The 15,571-nt window shown below is 38.5% G+C and overlaps 3 protein-coding genes across 8 annotated transcripts in view; 1 reads left to right on the top strand and 2 right to left on the bottom strand.

Annotated features, from left to right (window-relative positions):
- Positions 1-19: 19 nt before the first annotated feature.
- LOC119558916 (FHA domain-containing protein DDL) lies at positions 20-6,207 on the bottom strand. The gene is made up of 2 exons (XM_037872118.1): positions 5,523-6,207; positions 20-902 (listed from the first exon to the last, which is right to left on the bottom strand). Exons 1-2 carry the CDS (start codon positions 6,101-6,103, stop codon positions 194-196), a joined length of 1,290 nt encoding a protein of 429 aa, XP_037728046.1. The 5' UTR covers positions 6,104-6,207; the 3' UTR covers positions 20-193.
- A 3,256-nt stretch (positions 6,208-9,463) lies between these two features.
- On the top strand, positions 9,464-12,250 carry LOC119558912. 2 transcript variants are annotated; one of them, XM_037872112.1, is made up of 3 exons: positions 9,464-9,753; positions 9,811-9,897; positions 9,955-12,250. In XM_037872112.1, the coding sequence occupies exons 1-3, from the start codon at positions 9,694-9,696 to the stop codon at positions 10,189-10,191; spliced, it is 384 nt and encodes a 127-aa protein (XP_037728040.1). In that variant the 5' UTR covers positions 9,464-9,693; the 3' UTR covers positions 10,192-12,250. The 2 variants fall into 2 exon arrangements, with proteins under 2 accessions (XP_037728040.1, XP_037728041.1); XM_037872113.1 differs by having other exon boundaries at positions 9,467-9,753; positions 9,958-12,250.
- The window catches only part of LOC119558911 (sodium/potassium/calcium exchanger 4), a 48,129-nt gene continuing 44,303 nt past the window's right edge, over positions 11,746-15,571 (bottom strand). For all 5 annotated transcript variants that reach the window (XM_037872107.1, XM_037872108.1, XM_037872110.1 and 2 more), the window contains one exon: positions 11,746-12,093. In XM_037872107.1, coding sequence (XP_037728035.1) covers positions 11,774-12,093 — 320 coding nt within the window. In that variant the 3' untranslated portion in view covers positions 11,746-11,773. The remainder of the gene's footprint in view (positions 12,094-15,571) is intronic.

Below are 15,571 nucleotides of genomic sequence, written 5' to 3'. Positions count from 1 at the left end.
GTTGATTTCACGAAAAATGTGGATTTCGAGTACAATTTATTTTTTGTTGGCAGTGAACACGAAAAAACCGTGTTCCGTAAGACTTTATACATACATATTCTCTCGCGCAAGGCCTGGGTTGCTAAACGCAAAACATAAAAGTCTGTAGTTAGCTTAATGAAATTAACAAATACAACTAAAGTATGGGTGCGATCTAAGGATTGGCCACTTCAGCAAGCAAATCCTGCGGCTCATCCTTGATATGTACATCGTCGTCCTCCTGGTCTTCCTTGCTGTTCTCGTGCAGCAGCACATACTCGCGGGAACTAAAGCCGAACTTGATCACGTCCTTCTCCATTAGCTCATAGTACTTTCTGCCATCAATCTTTTTGTTGTTTAGAAACGTGCCGTTGGCTGACTCCAGATCGATGAGGTATAGCCGCACGCGTTTCCCATGGCTGCCATCCTCCCGCTCGAATGGTACCAGTCGGTACTGCAGGGCGGCATGCTGTTTGGAGCAACTTGGATGATCCACCGCTAGGTCGACCACTTTGCGGTCGCGCCCAACCAGAAAGCAACTCTGTCGATGAATATGCAGAGTGGGCAACGCCGTCTCACCCTTGAACGGGTATAATCTCCAGCGGCGCTTGGGCTTGCGGGCCTCCGGGGGCTCTGAGTATTTAACCACCACGCCATTCACCTTGTTGGCGTCTTCGGTGAGTGCTCCACTTAGACCGAAGTTTGGCTTCTCCTTGTCCACTGGCTCCTCTCCTTCCGGCGGTGCCTTATCGTCACCTGCCTTGCCCCAGTTGTACTGCTCTTCCTCATTCCTGTTTCGGATGTCGCGACGCTGATTTCGATGTCGTCCTTGGCCGAAGTTTGGCCCCACGCGATGAGAATGATCGCGGGGACTTCTACTTTGGCTGAATACAGAAAATAAATATTCATTACTAAACCTATTAAGTTAAGGTATACCTAACTAATACATATCTGTGAATATGATAACTCAAAGTCTTGAAAGTCTTACATTTGCAGGGTTATTGAAGCTAAAATGGTAACCATTAAAAGCGCATATTCGAATATTTGGTAATAGATCCGCAGAAATTGTTCTGCGGAAATGCGTGGTTTTCTTGCAGTTGAATTTCAAAGATGCCTGTTGTACTATAAAAACAAAAAAACCTTTTCTTCGATTTTAAGTATTGTGCAATAAAAATCAAGGTTAGGGGAGTGTAGGGTAAAGTGACTAGTAGGGTAAGGAGACGAACTCGTGAAATCTCACATGTGACGTCAAGTCAAAAATTCCAAATAATTGTGGTCGATTCCTCTTGTCATGCCGACAATGTATTTACAATAATGTGGAGCAAATATTAAAAAAAACAATTTCAATTTGTAACGGTTTCAGCAGTGCCATCCGTTTCTACGCAAACTAGTCTCTCAGTTTTAAAGCTATCGGTCTGAAACTTTCCCAAAAGTTTTCTTTCTTTTGCAAGTAGTATATAAGTCGGAACCAGCCGGATCGGACAACTATATCTTATAGCTCCCATAGGAATTTTCGGAAAAACAAATTACAAAAAAATTATATCTTTTGTGTTTTTTAACATATAACCTCCTACACTTGGAAATTACATTTTTTTATTAACTCTGAATTTCAAATTTAATTTTATTTAAACCGGACGACTATATCATATAGCTGCCATAGGAACGATTGGAAAATTGGTGGGAAAATAATATGAAAAAAATTATAGCTTCGGTGTTTTTTGACATATTATCATATACTATTGGGAATATCATTATTTGTATTTTTAAGAATTTCGAAATAAATTTAATAATTATAACTGTAGGGGTATACAAACTTCGGCTTGCCGAAGTTAACTTCCTTTCTTGTTGTTTTATTCTTTTGTGCCCTTTGAAAGAGGCACCATCATATTTCCAACAGTACCTTGTAGGGTATCGTGACAAACATTTTGTAGAATTTGAACATTTAATTTTTTTTGGGTATTTCTTGACATTATATCGTTATTTGTTTCTTTTCTACTAATTTCTACTTATTAAAAACAAATATTTTTCGTTAATTTTTGTGAACTGTTTTTTTTTTATATTTAATTTTAGCAATTTAAACATTTAAGTGTACAGTAAATTTGTATTTCATTATAATACATTTTCTACTTTTCTTGAAGAAAAAATAAATAATTTTCATTTTCGTCACTTTACCCTACATCTTTTAAAAGTGAACAACAAATTGGTTTACGCCAAGAGCTATAGGATTTCACTACACTAGAATTTTACCATCGAAGATGTTAAAAACTTTCTGCTTTCAAACTATTGAAAAAAAATTTTTTTTTTAAAGTGACATTCAAAAAACGAAAATTTCGTCTTTATACCCTACACTACCTTACCTTTTTATTTTTTATTTTGTGGAGTTATGAATACCTTGCCAATGATATTGGACAACTGCATTAAGTGCTCCCTACCATTTAAAGACTTTTACCATTAGCAAAAAAGACCTCTTTATATTTCTCCAGAGACACCTAACGCGATCCAAAAAATTTGAAAATAATTGATCCTCCTTGTACCGAGATCTCTTTAAATTCACATTGCAAAGTATGACCAACATATAATACGAGTTCTTAAAGAATCACTGTCTTTCAAGAATATTTAATTCGCGGTTGTGAGGACTGGCTTGCTATTAAAACAATTACAGATTTTTTTTCGATTTTTGAAGAATGCTTATTATTTTGACAACGAATGGAAAGCTCATGTTTTTATAGCATAGAAAAGGCTTAATCATAGAAAATGCTACTTTGTTTTTATAGCAAAACACAATTACAAGAGAACCACGCATTTCCGCCGAAAAACATTTGGTCCCAAGTTCTTAAGAAACCGCGGTCCATCGAGTGTAATTTTTCACAATTTTTGGGCACAGGACCTTGTTCTAGATTACTACCCAATATTTTTAAAGGAAGAACGCTATAGTCGAGTACCTCGACTATCAGATACCCGTTACACAGTTAAAGGGACAAAAGGGAGATGGAAATATGCAAGCAGCGATCTCAATATATGGTTATGTGGGCGGCAGACCGATTTAAGCGTTATGGACTTTAGAGTGGGCGTGGCAAACTATTGTTGGGTCAATCGATCGATAGGCATTGACGAGACTAATACATTTCAGTTAACATTTTAGTACCCTTTACTTGTAGAGTAAAAGGGTATACTAGTTTTGTCAGAAAGTATGTAACTGGTAGAAGATAGCGTTTTCGACCCCATAAAGTATATATATTCTTCATCAGCTGAGTCGATCTAGCCATGTCCGTCTGTCCGTCTGTGCGTATGAACGCTGTGATCTCGGAAACTATAAAAGCTGCAATACTGGGATTGAAATGCTGATTCTAGAGATTCCTGCGCAGCGCAAGTTTGTTTCGTCCGTGTGCCACGCCCTCACGATAATACTCTAGTTTACGGTTCTCACCCCCAAAATTCGCGAAAAAATTATCATCGACGGACCGCGAATTCTTAAGAATTTACATGAAGAAATAAAGGCGCGGTCTGCCATGGTTCTCTTGTAATCGAATTTCAAAGTTAAAAATAAAGTAGCCTTATCTATGATTTTGAGTGTTCTGATATAAAAACATAAGGGCTTTTTATCCCTTGTCAAAATAATAAGCATTAATGTTTTTATGTTTTTTTAAATTTTATGCCTAATTTGTTTTGGACGACTTTTTTTATTTTTACGTTCACGAATTTTGAGTTTTCTTTTTTTAAACATACATCAAATAATTTTATCTTTGGATTGTATAAATTGGCCATCGCTGTGAAGTTGCCGTGAATTAATGTGGTGTGGGATTTGTGTTTCTTCAGGAAATACTCGCACAGAGACATTTTGTAGTTGCGTTAAAAAAATTCAAAAGCCTACATGATTTTTTTTTAAAAATCATTTAAAAGCCAATATATTTTGTATGTCAAGTCGTCGAAAAGGCTACTTTATTTTTATAGCAAAACACGTAACTTTGAAATTCGATTACAAGAGAACCATGGCAGACCGCGCCTTATTTCTTCATGTAAATTCTTAAGAATTAGCGGTCCGTCGATGATAATTTATTCGCGAATTTTGGGGGTGAGGACCGTAAACTAGAGTATTAACGCCCTCACTAACGCCCACAAACCGCCCAAAACTGTGGCTCCTACAGTTTTAATTCTAGAATAAACATTTTAACTGCATTGTATTGTTCTCATCAATACCTATCGATTAACCCAAAAAAAAGTTTGGTAAGTGGGCGTGGCGTGAAAACTGTGGGCGCCACAGGTTTAGGCGGTTTGTGGGCGTGGCTAACTTTTTTTTGGGTCAATCGATAGGTATTGACGAGACTAATACATTTCAGTTAATATTTTTTTCAAGCATGAAAATTGTGGCGCCACAGGTTTTGGTCGGTTTGTGGCATAATCGCGTAATAAACTTGCGCTGCGTACAAGGCTACGGAATCGAAATCTGAAATCCCAATTCTCTATCTTTGATAGTTTCCGAGATATCCGCGTTCATTTTTAAGATTTTTTGAAGTTTGTGGGCGGTTTGTGGTCATTTAAGTGGGCGTAGTAAACTTTTTTTTGGGTCAATCGATTGGTATTTATGAGAACAATACATTTCAGTTAAAATGTTTATTCTAGCATTTAAACTGTAGGTGTCACAGTTTTGGGCGGTTTGTGGGTGTTAGAGTGGGCGTGGCATACTGACGAAACAAACTTTAGCTGCGCAGGAATCTCTAGAATCTACATGCCTAGTCCCAGTATTGCAGCTTTTATAGTTTCCGAGATCACAGCGTTCATACGGACAAGCTAACAGACGGACGGACGGGTATAATAAATGTGTATTAAAATGTAAAACAAAATAGCTTATTTGGTGTGTTTGTTCATGGTAAGTCCAGATACCTACCTCAATCAATGAGGCAACGAAATGGAACCTTTCATACAACATTTGGTTCATGAATATTTCTGTTTTTCCCTCTACAAGGGTATTATGACATCAGTCAGAAGTTTGCAAAGTCTTCCCGTTCCTACGCAAACTGGGCTGGTCGTTTTAAAGATATCCGGACGAAAATATCGCCAGCCTTCATTCTAGTCCAGGTAGTATACATGTATGTTGAAACGAGCCGGATCGGACGACTATATCCCTTAGCTTCTATAGGAATGATCGGACAAATAGAAAGAAAATTCTAGTTTCGTTGTTTTTGATCATACATATATATACTGTTCTACTCTATACTCTTTTTCACAATTGCAGAACTTCGAATAAAATTGTTTTTTAATCGGACGATATCATAAAGCTGCCATAAGAACGATAGCAAAAATAGTGAGAAAAAATATCAATAAAAATAAAGATTCGTTCTCCTCTACTCTCGGGTATTGCACTATTTAAGGACTTCGATTTTTTAATGTAAAATTCGGAGTTAGCTTCTCTTGGCTTTTTGATTAAGGTAAGCATCGAGCTTAATCCTAAATTAATTTGTTTGATTGTCTGACCGAAGTTTAAGTATTAATCTTGTCTGACCTACCGAACTGGCCTCCTTTCTGGCGACCTCCGTTGGCGATCCTTGCACTCGCTGCTCCGAGACAGCTGCCGATGTCCTGGGGATCGCTTGCTGCGCTCTCGGTCTCTTCCGCTGCGGTGCATGTGATTATCCCGCTCTTGATCGCGGTTCCGATCGCGGTCTCTGTCCCGCTCCCGTTCCCTCTCGCGCTCGCCACGATCCCTGGAGCGGCTTCGGCTGTGCCGTCGCTGCCTTATGCTGTTTCGATGGGAGCTGCTGCGTTCCGGACTGTCCCACTTGGAGCGCTGCTCTTGCATCTCCTCCGAGAGTTTTGCGGGTTGTTTGGAGTGCTTCTCCGGGGCCTCAGGTGATTCCCTGGCTTTCCTGACGGGCCTCTGTTTCTTTCTATCTGGCGAGAAGCTGTTGCGAATCGATTTCTTGCTTTCGGAAGAGGAATCCGATGAACGCGAGTTATGGCGGTCCCGCATTCGCTTGGCTTTCTTGGTTTTGGTTGAGTTGCGATCGTTTATTTTGGTGACCACCTCATCGCCGGATAAATGTGGTTCCTGGTCGCGACCACGCTCCCGACTGCGTCGTTTGCCCATATAAGGTGTGTAAGCTTCCCGATATCAAAGGAAAAATAAATTGTTAAAAAGTGCCTCCTTTTTTTTATACAGTCTCGTCAGCTGTTGGAGGCAGTGTGACCAAAGTGAAAATAAAGACTCGTAATGGTATTCAGCGTAACCGCACCAATAAAGATAAGAATACAACCAAGCATTAAAAAAATACCACTTTAGTTTCAAAACTTACCACTTAAATACCATACATCTAATAGCCTATGCACACAGCCTTTTAAAATTGCTGTTGGAATTTTAAGCGGATTCTTGCTCACATACCAATCGCTGAAGCGAACAGCTGATCTGCATAAGCAAACCGTATCCGAAGGCACAGGACGTGCAAATTCAGTTGAACCGAAAAAAATGGGGGGGAACGATAAAATTAAATTCAATTTAAACGCTAGCATGGAGAATGTTTTATTTATTTATTGAGTTTTGTATTATATCCCAGTGCTGCAAGAATAAGCTTATTAATATCGCACTGGTCGCAATGGAGTTGAGTTTATACTATATAGGGTTTTTGGTAAAGAGTAAATAATTTTTTACATATAATTTTAGTTAATTTGAGTTATAACCAACAATTGTATATATATATGAATTCGTTGAATCTTATAATTATTATTATAATTTTAAAGTGCTTGTACAGTTTTAGTTAAGTTTTCAGCGCCAAATTATTATCTTATCTTATATATTAGCAAATTGATCAAAGATGAGATTTCCTTTAGGCAAGCGTAGTGCAAAGTGAATTGGGACTATTGTGGGTCAATAGTGCCGCCACGAAAACTTTCACAAGAACGTCCTATATTTTACTATCAATAGCTTAAAGTAATATATCGCATAAAAAAGTCCGACACAGTGCGTTAAATTCAGATGAAGGACTTACTGGGAAGATTTCAGAAAAGCAATTCCTAGTAGTCCTTTCATTGAAAAGGTGACGAATGGATCTCTATGAGAAGGCGCTATAACAATCGCAAAAAAAAATACGTCAAAAAGTGACTGCCGTCGAGAAAAAAATAAATTTGCCGACCCTCTTCGAAGTCACTTCTGCATTACTTCTGGAACTGACGCTGAAGTGACTTCTGGAATTGACGCCGAAGTGGTACATTTCTTCTGACGGGAATCACTTCCGCGATTTGAATCCGATATCACCGAAGTCACTTCTGGAAGTGTCGCCCAACACTTGTAGATGATACCAAGGGCCTTTCCCAATTGAAAAATCTTGAATAAAACATATTTTTTTACTTATTTTGCAATTTTTGCATTTATTTATCTTATAAGGGCTTTGTCCGCTAGTACAACACGGTACCTGGCATGTAGGAAATGCTGTTGAACAGTTTTATTTGTGTCGTACTCCGTTGACAAGAAAAATGTACTAAAAGCCATTTCTAAGTCAAAACAAAAATAAATTTGAAGGCTCTTTATAATCTGCGTTTCTTCACACTAATACGCCAATGTCCAAAGCTAACTCAAAACAATTGTACAGCTTCACGCTAGGCACGTCATATCGCTAGAGGAGTAACGGCAAATAATCGTGACCTTTTTCAATCGCGTGATTGTTTTTTTGAATTCCTTTTTATCTTCTTTTAAAGTTCTAGTAGTCATTTGGAAGAAAGTTTTTTCCCAATAATTGTGTTTTTTTTGTAAAATGTGTTCTATCGTCTTTTTATCGCCTAGAAGTATCTCAGAAGATACTTCTTCGCGATCCCGACCCATTTTTATAACTGGGAATTACCTTATTTCTCGATCCCTACCCTTCTTCTTTATGTAAACTTGTGTTCTATCGTACAGAAGTGACTAGGAAGTGACTTCTACGCGATATACATTGTATATGTAAACTGTGCTCTATCGTGTTTCTATCTTCCAGAAGTTACTAAGAAGTTACTTCTGGACGAGACAGCAATACGTTTATCCAATGGTTGGGCGAAATAATGTATCATTTTGATAGGCCTGGTGCCATCCCCACCAACTGCTAAAATGATTTCTTGTCAATGCGGAAGGATTTCTTGAAGAGCACATCCGCGTTTTGTTGCGCTTCAGTCTTCAAAAGACTCCATTTTTTTCTATCATTATATATATATATATATATAAATGGGATATATCACTGATCACTGATCTAATGCATACGATTACTAACATGATGCAAAAATGGTTGTATGATTAGTAAGTAATGTATCATGTATCCAGAAAAGGTAGCGAACAATTTGTATGCTTCTTTCTTACTAATCATACAACCATTTTTGCATCATGATTAGTAAAAAAGGGGCGTAAAAATAGTACGCTACCTCTTCTTGACACATTATACATTGCTGCTGCGGTGTATCGATGAGTGAAATATTTATAAGAATGAACCAAACTATTATTAAAAAATCACGAAATAAGTTATTTCTTTACGAGTGTTTAGCATTGATTGCTTTGACGTGTCCACGATTGGAGTGCGCAATGCTGCAGTTGCGGTGGCAACGATATCTTTTTTACGAAGGCAATTTTGATTAAAAAAAACATTTGAATTTGAATTGCATAGTGGAGCTTTTCAGGTAAAATCATTCAGGGTATTCCCTAAACCGTTGAATTGCTAAATTGTTGGGTTTTGGTTAGCTGTTAATCAGCTGTTCCATACAAAGTCAACTTTTAGAAATTTCAGCAATTCAACAGCCTCGGGGCTGTCGAAAATTTTGTTGAATTGTTGAAAGCCAAAGTTGTCGCTGTTCTCGATTAAAAGTAAGAGGGTAACTCTGGTCACTTGTAAACATGGAGGAATTGCAATCGGATAAAATATGCATATAAGGGATATCTGATAGGATGCTGCCTGTTAGCAGTTCTAATATTTTAGTTTTTTGGCTTATTCTCGGCGTTTTCCTTAATTTTTAACATTATCTTTGGTAAACACAGCCTGCCAATTTGACAATCTGACAAACAGCTGCATCTTAAAATTGAAAATTCAACAGGGAACTTTTAGGGTCGATCCCTTAATGGCTGAAAATTTCTATTGAATTTTCAACAATTCAGCAATTCAACAGTTTAGGGAATACACTGATTTACTTATTCGGCGTTCAGCAAAACAAACTTGAACGCAGCCATTGTCTGTTTTGTAATTCATGTATGATGTGCAAAAGCTTTTCTGCGATGTAATTGATCAATAGCATACCATGCTATTTGAATCCACAGCTTACTTAAGCGCGCATGACTACAGAACAGCTCTGGCAAAAGCGTTTGCCAATGGAAACACCACCGCGTTTCCTATCTAAAAATCCGAAAAATACCAAAAATACCGCTTAGTGGAAATTGGTTTTAACTTTACCATAAAAATACTACCTTACTAATGAGTAGGTATTTGGCAGTAAAAGATTTGTCGTCTATACTTGCCGAGCCTGGTCACACAGCCGAAAAGCCGTGCGAAAATCGAGTTATATTCGGAGGCCATGCCATGATAATTACATTATAATCCTTCGGACGACCATGCTGTTCTGCGGCTTGCAGCGTCGTTCGTCATAAGCAGCTGCTGAAGTTGCAGTTGCCAATCGTGCAACAAAGTGCAAGCGCGCAACCCCGTTGCGGAATCCAGAACCTGGATAGCCACGATGACACCCTTCGATGACTTTATCTATCTGATCAATCATGTGCTTTTGGGCGAGGAGCCGGTAAGTGGGCTCCGTGCCTTCGATCACCAGCAGATATTAACTTTAAACCTTGTGCAGACAATCGAAGACTTCATATTGCTGGTGGGCACCCTGGTGGCGTTTATAGCCTTCATCCTGTGGTGCTGCTTCCCCATACAGCCAAAGGTAGGTTCCTCCGGCACTATAGAGTTGTAGTAAACCCAAGCTATTTAATATGTCCAGCAGGAGCCTGGTCCCCATCGCCAGTTTACGTGCAAGATCATACAGAATCCCATCAAGGCCTTCGACGCCGCCACCAGCACTGACGACGCACCTAAACCAGGAGGTGGGTCCGGAACTGGTAGCTCCACGTCCAACATGCAGTACAATAGCAGCAGTGGCAGCGGAAGCTACAGCAAGAACGGCACAGTGGCCATGCACAATTACTACGTTAAAAACGGACACCATTGCTGCACCTAATAATTGGTTATCCGCACTAGCGACACTGTCCATGTCCAAAGTTGGACAGGATGTTATGTTGCACAAACGCCGCCCTTAGTAACCATATGCAGAGCACACCTATCCGTATGCGGAGGCATATAGATTGAGATTTGTGCCAATTGGTTCGACAGGTTGTTAGGAGGCAGCTGAAAGCTGTCAGTTCGCATTCACAGGCACATTTGAATTGTAATTGATCAGACTGATTTGTTTATGGAACATGAGAAGATTGAAGGTGGAACAGGTAGCAAGGTCAAGGCCGCACACTCATTCGCAGCAGCCCTTGGCAAGTTTATAAAACTTCCTTGTGTGTGCATTTGTTGGCATACCACATGTAGCATGCGTATTTGTCTAAACGAAAAAACGATTTAAAAGCCAAGCGACTAATTGTAAGTATTTATTTGTGTAAACGATTCGCTTACCCCCTGAGAAACTCCAAGCCCTTGCCAACACATTGTGTGCAAAAAAAAGAAAACAAAAGCCCTTGAAATAACTTTTAATTATGTTCAATCGGGTAAAGGATTAAAGTCGGGTAAAGGATTAAAGTCTCCGATCATATTTACCTTTATAAATTTATAAATATATATTTAAGGAACAATATTTATATGCCGAGATACAGACCAATTAGTTAGCATAGGTCTTTTCTGTAGAATCGCTTTTGATTTTATTTATTTGATGTGTATTAGTCTATTTGATCTCATTTAAAGATATTATTTGTGATGTAACTTCAAGATAAATCCAATATTTCTCAAATGCGAATGAAACTATATTTAAAGACAACCTGCCACACGAGTGTTACTGTTTTATTGTACCCTAAAAAAGGTATTATTTTGGTCAATAATATAGAAGCTGTTAAGGAGAAATTTCCGAGCCCAAAAATAATAAGAAATGAAAGGCAAGTTTGGTAACGTTTGGCTTAGTGTGTATTTATAAATTAATAACAATGGCATTAAGGGTATTTAACAAAGTTAACAAATGCTTATTCGCTAAGCATACATGAAAGAGTAGGAAATCAAGAAAAGATTTTTGTGTGTGGGCTTGCGAATTTTTCATTCCGTTTTCGGGCCTGGGCAATATTGGTGAATGTCGTAGGTTCATTTATATGTGAATTTATCCTCTTAACTGCTAGTATCTCGTTTTGGGCTTTGGTAACGGTTAAAACATTTGTGGATGGTAGTACATGCTATGGAACATACACAGAATCACATAAACAATATGTGTATAACGCGAAATAAACAGAATTCGCTGCTGAAAGCTTTGTCGTCTAAACCTAAAGACAGTCTTAGGCAATAATCAACGCGTAAACTAGTGTACAAAAATACTAGGTATTTACTCTGTCCGATTTTTGGTTGAAAATTAAAATGATAATTACAAAATACATTAAGTTATAGTTATCATTTCAATTTAATTAAACTTTACCAGATCTAGTATTACCCAAAAATAGTTAAAAACGAATGCAGACCTGTAATTGGGTTGCTGGAGTAATAGTCTTGTGGTGCCAGCACCAAAATGATTTTTTAAGTGGGTTTTCCCCATCTCTGGGTTTCCAGATCCAGTTCCATTACTAGCTACTGCAATCTCTGGGAAAGAAGACATTCATCTCGATGAGGATCTGCAGAACGATAAAAACCCCATATACAGTGAAGAGGGCCACTCCCACCCGCTTGGTAAGGCGATAGCCACTGAAGCTGAGAATTACGAAAAGTGCCACCGTGGAGATGATCAGGATCAGAATATTGTACTCTATGCCCTGGGTGCCAACCTGCTGGGGCTCCCCAGATCCGTAGTGAATACAGTTCTTGATGAACCACGGCACTCCCAGGGACAACAAGATGGCCAGCGAATTGGCACCCAAGGAATTTGAAACTCCAATGCCACTTTCACCTGAAATAAAGAGAATATATCACGAGTTAAAAATAATTAGTCACAAATATGTTTATGAGTATACATTTAAAGAATTGTAACAGTTATCACCAGGAACCGATTTAAAAAGCTTTTTAAGTCCTTTTAATTAAAATGTGAGGCAACATGGATATATAAATATTTTTCTTGCATTAATCCTTAATTATAAAGGAAAGAAAATAATTTATAACAGTTCCTAACGACATATATATACATATCTCTCAACGAATAAAAGTTATCCTAAGACTTATTTTACCTTTAAGAGAATAATAGTATTCTACGGACTGACTGATCATTCAAAATACTTCTTAAATATATTTCAGTCAGGGACTTTTAGTTTGTGATTGACAGTAATGTAACTACTGTAATGTAACTATTATTAAACTCGGATTTGATTATAAATTAAGTCATCCTCTCTTTAACATTAAAAATTTGAAATATTAAAGCTAATACCCCAGAGAAAGAAAGAATATGATAAAAACCAAAGATAGAATTTTTGTTTTCTTCTTCTCATTAATCTCCGCAATAGGGTCGCGCAGTTATTTGATTTTTTTTGTCCATTAAAAAAACAATTTTATTCAAAATTCTAAAATCGTAAAAAGATCTGTAACCCAGAGTAGAACAGAATATATAAAGCAAGGAAGTTAGCTTCGGCAAGTCAAAGTTTATATACCCTTGCAGTTATAAGTAATAGTCAATGCTAGTCATAGGGACACTGAAAACAACCCTCCCTTGGCTGGAGGTCATCACACACATTTCCTCCAGATGACGGCATTAAGGTAATATTTATACCTAAAGCTGGCAAACCCTCCCAAAGGACTCCAGTCCAATAAGTTTCTCCTCTTTCTTGTTAAAGACACTAGAAAGTCTAGGACACCCACATCAGGCTAATTTAAAATCCAAACCTACTCTACAACGCACAACATACGTACCGCAAGGGAAGATTAACAGACACCGCTTTTTACTCCTTAGTATAATGTATAGAGAGGGGTTTCCACAACAAGGAATACTCTGGCAGCTTTTCTAGACATAGAAGGCGGTTTCGACCACGTCACCCCAACACCTATCACTGGAGCACTAGCTGACCTTGGCATAGCGGCTCCACTAGGGCTCCGCACAAACGACTAGGACTGTTAATAGAAGAACACCGTAAGGAGGTGCACTCTCCCCCCTTTTATGAGTAACAGTAGTAAACAAACTCCAATTACTTGTAGAGGAGGCGGGAACAAAAGAGGAGAATAACCCAAACCTGCAACCTGATGGAGACAGCCCTATACACCTTCTCAAGGTGGACAACGGCCTGGGGACTGGGTGTAAACCCAGAAAAGAGCAAACTAGTCCTATTCACAAGAAACTACAAGACACCAATTCTAACCCTTCCAAAACTAAACCAAACGGTTCTACTAGGTACATTCTTGGTAAAAAACTACATTGGCCGAAAATAACACAGACCGCACACGCAAAGCAGCCACAGCACTATTCGCATGCAAAAATGCAATGGGCTTCTCCCCGCAATACTTTATTGCCTATACTCTCCAATAGTCCGACCAATTGTTCTACAGGGGAGCATCGTTTTTTGTGGCACTCTAGTACAGAGCTCAGCAACGGTGGGGCGCTCCGCACTACCGCCATTGATGCCCCCAACATTATTTTCGACCTTAAAACCCCTTTTTTGACTACCGGACTACCAATCCAGGAGGCCATTTCTCACATAGATACATCAGAGCACTACGGCTCTGACATCTTCATCTTTTCAGGCAGTCAACCCACCCTCAGCGCCCTCCAATCTTTAAATGCCGCAAGTCTCTGAACGAGATGGCCACTTATCTCAGAATCAACCCGACTTGGGCGCCTGGACACCGTAACATTGAAAGTAACTGCATAGCAGGCGAGCTAGCAAGACAAGGGACAACCGCCGATATCCTTCGCGATAAGGACACGGTGGATGTGCCCATGGCTATCAGTAAGCTCCTCCTTAAGCAAAGATTGTACACCCTCTCCAACAACCGATGGAACACAATCTCAACATGCCACACTTCCAGGCTCATTTCGCCGAAAAAACCAAAACTCTCCTACAATGCAACAGGGAAGACATCTCCATTCTAATTAATGCCCTCACGAGCCATTGTCTTTTAAGGACTTACGCGCGTAGGCTGGGACTCAGCAACCACGACTACTTCCGCAGCTGTAAGCAGGTAGACGAAGAGGAGAACATTGAACACCTCCTATGCTTCTGCCCAGCACACAGCCTCACACGTTTTCAAACCCTAGCTACATACTTTTGAACCTCGCTGCCACACAAGCAAACTACTATGTTTCCTACAAAGAACTAGTTGGTTTGAGAAGACCACTGGACCCTTGAGCTAAGGGAAATCGATATTTACATTTTTAATGATTGTTGCTTAGCTTCAGTGATATTGAAACAAATTTTAAAAACGGGTATGCCTCTTGAAGTTCAGTTTATGCTGTTAAAAAAAAAAAGAAGTATGAGGGCTGCTCAAAACATTTATAATCGGCTGATCAACGTATGATCATATACGGTGAAAGGCAATGAAGTTATGACGAGTTATATAAAATGAATACCATAATAATTACAAAATGGCTTATCTCGAGTTATATAAGGATTTCTGTGGCGGATCCTGGATTTGGTTGTGGGAAGAACAAATTTATTGTTCCATACTTTTTAAAAACCACAATGCCTTCGATTTTTCACCAAAGCAAGGCGATTTAACCTCCACATCCCCCTTGGATCCACGACTAAAGGATTTATTCATATAGTTAAAATTGGCTTTTGTATTATTTTGTCATTTGTGTTAGTGAAAAAAGCAAAGTTCTCTGAAGCTAAATAACGCGTATCTAATAGTCAAGGCCATCGACTATAGCGTTTTCTCTTGTTTAATATTTTTCGAATTTTCAGAATCAATTTAATAAAAATGGGACTGCTATATGGGGAATCGGAAAATTAAAGTCAAAATAATACAAAAACTAATATAATTCGCTTTCGGTTAAACGCTAGTAAATTGAAATGGAAATATTTCTGTAATTATTTTTTAATTTTCTAAAAATCGGAAAGCCCTGTCTGTGTATGGGCTAATCCGCCAAATGGTCAACCAGGACCGAAATTAAAAAACCTTCATAATCATCGTATTTTTTGCGTATTTTCATAAATAAATGGCCATATTTTCATAATACTGTGGAACCATGGCTTATTTCATTTGTTTTGTTGAAGGAATTTCCCTGAAAACTGAAAAAAAATTACTTTTTATCATTTTTAGCTACTTTTAAGGACATTTTTATGTTTAATTATTTCGCAAGGAAAACATATGATTTGTTTGCACTTTTTCTACCAAATCTCTTTATTGCAATCTAATAAGAAGATAAAAATCCAAAGAAAAAATGGTCAATTAACTGTTAAAAAAACAACATGGAAAAATCGTACGTTCGCTACCCGTTCGTTCGC

The sequence above is a fragment of the Drosophila subpulchrella genome, unplaced genomic scaffold (assembly GCF_014743375.2).
Source record: "Drosophila subpulchrella strain 33 F10 #4 breed RU33 unplaced genomic scaffold, RU_Dsub_v1.1 Primary Assembly Seq15, whole genome shotgun sequence".
Taxonomy (NCBI): Eukaryota; Metazoa; Arthropoda; class Insecta; order Diptera; family Drosophilidae; genus Drosophila; species Drosophila subpulchrella.
This window is presented reverse-complemented; position numbering and strand designations above follow the sequence as displayed.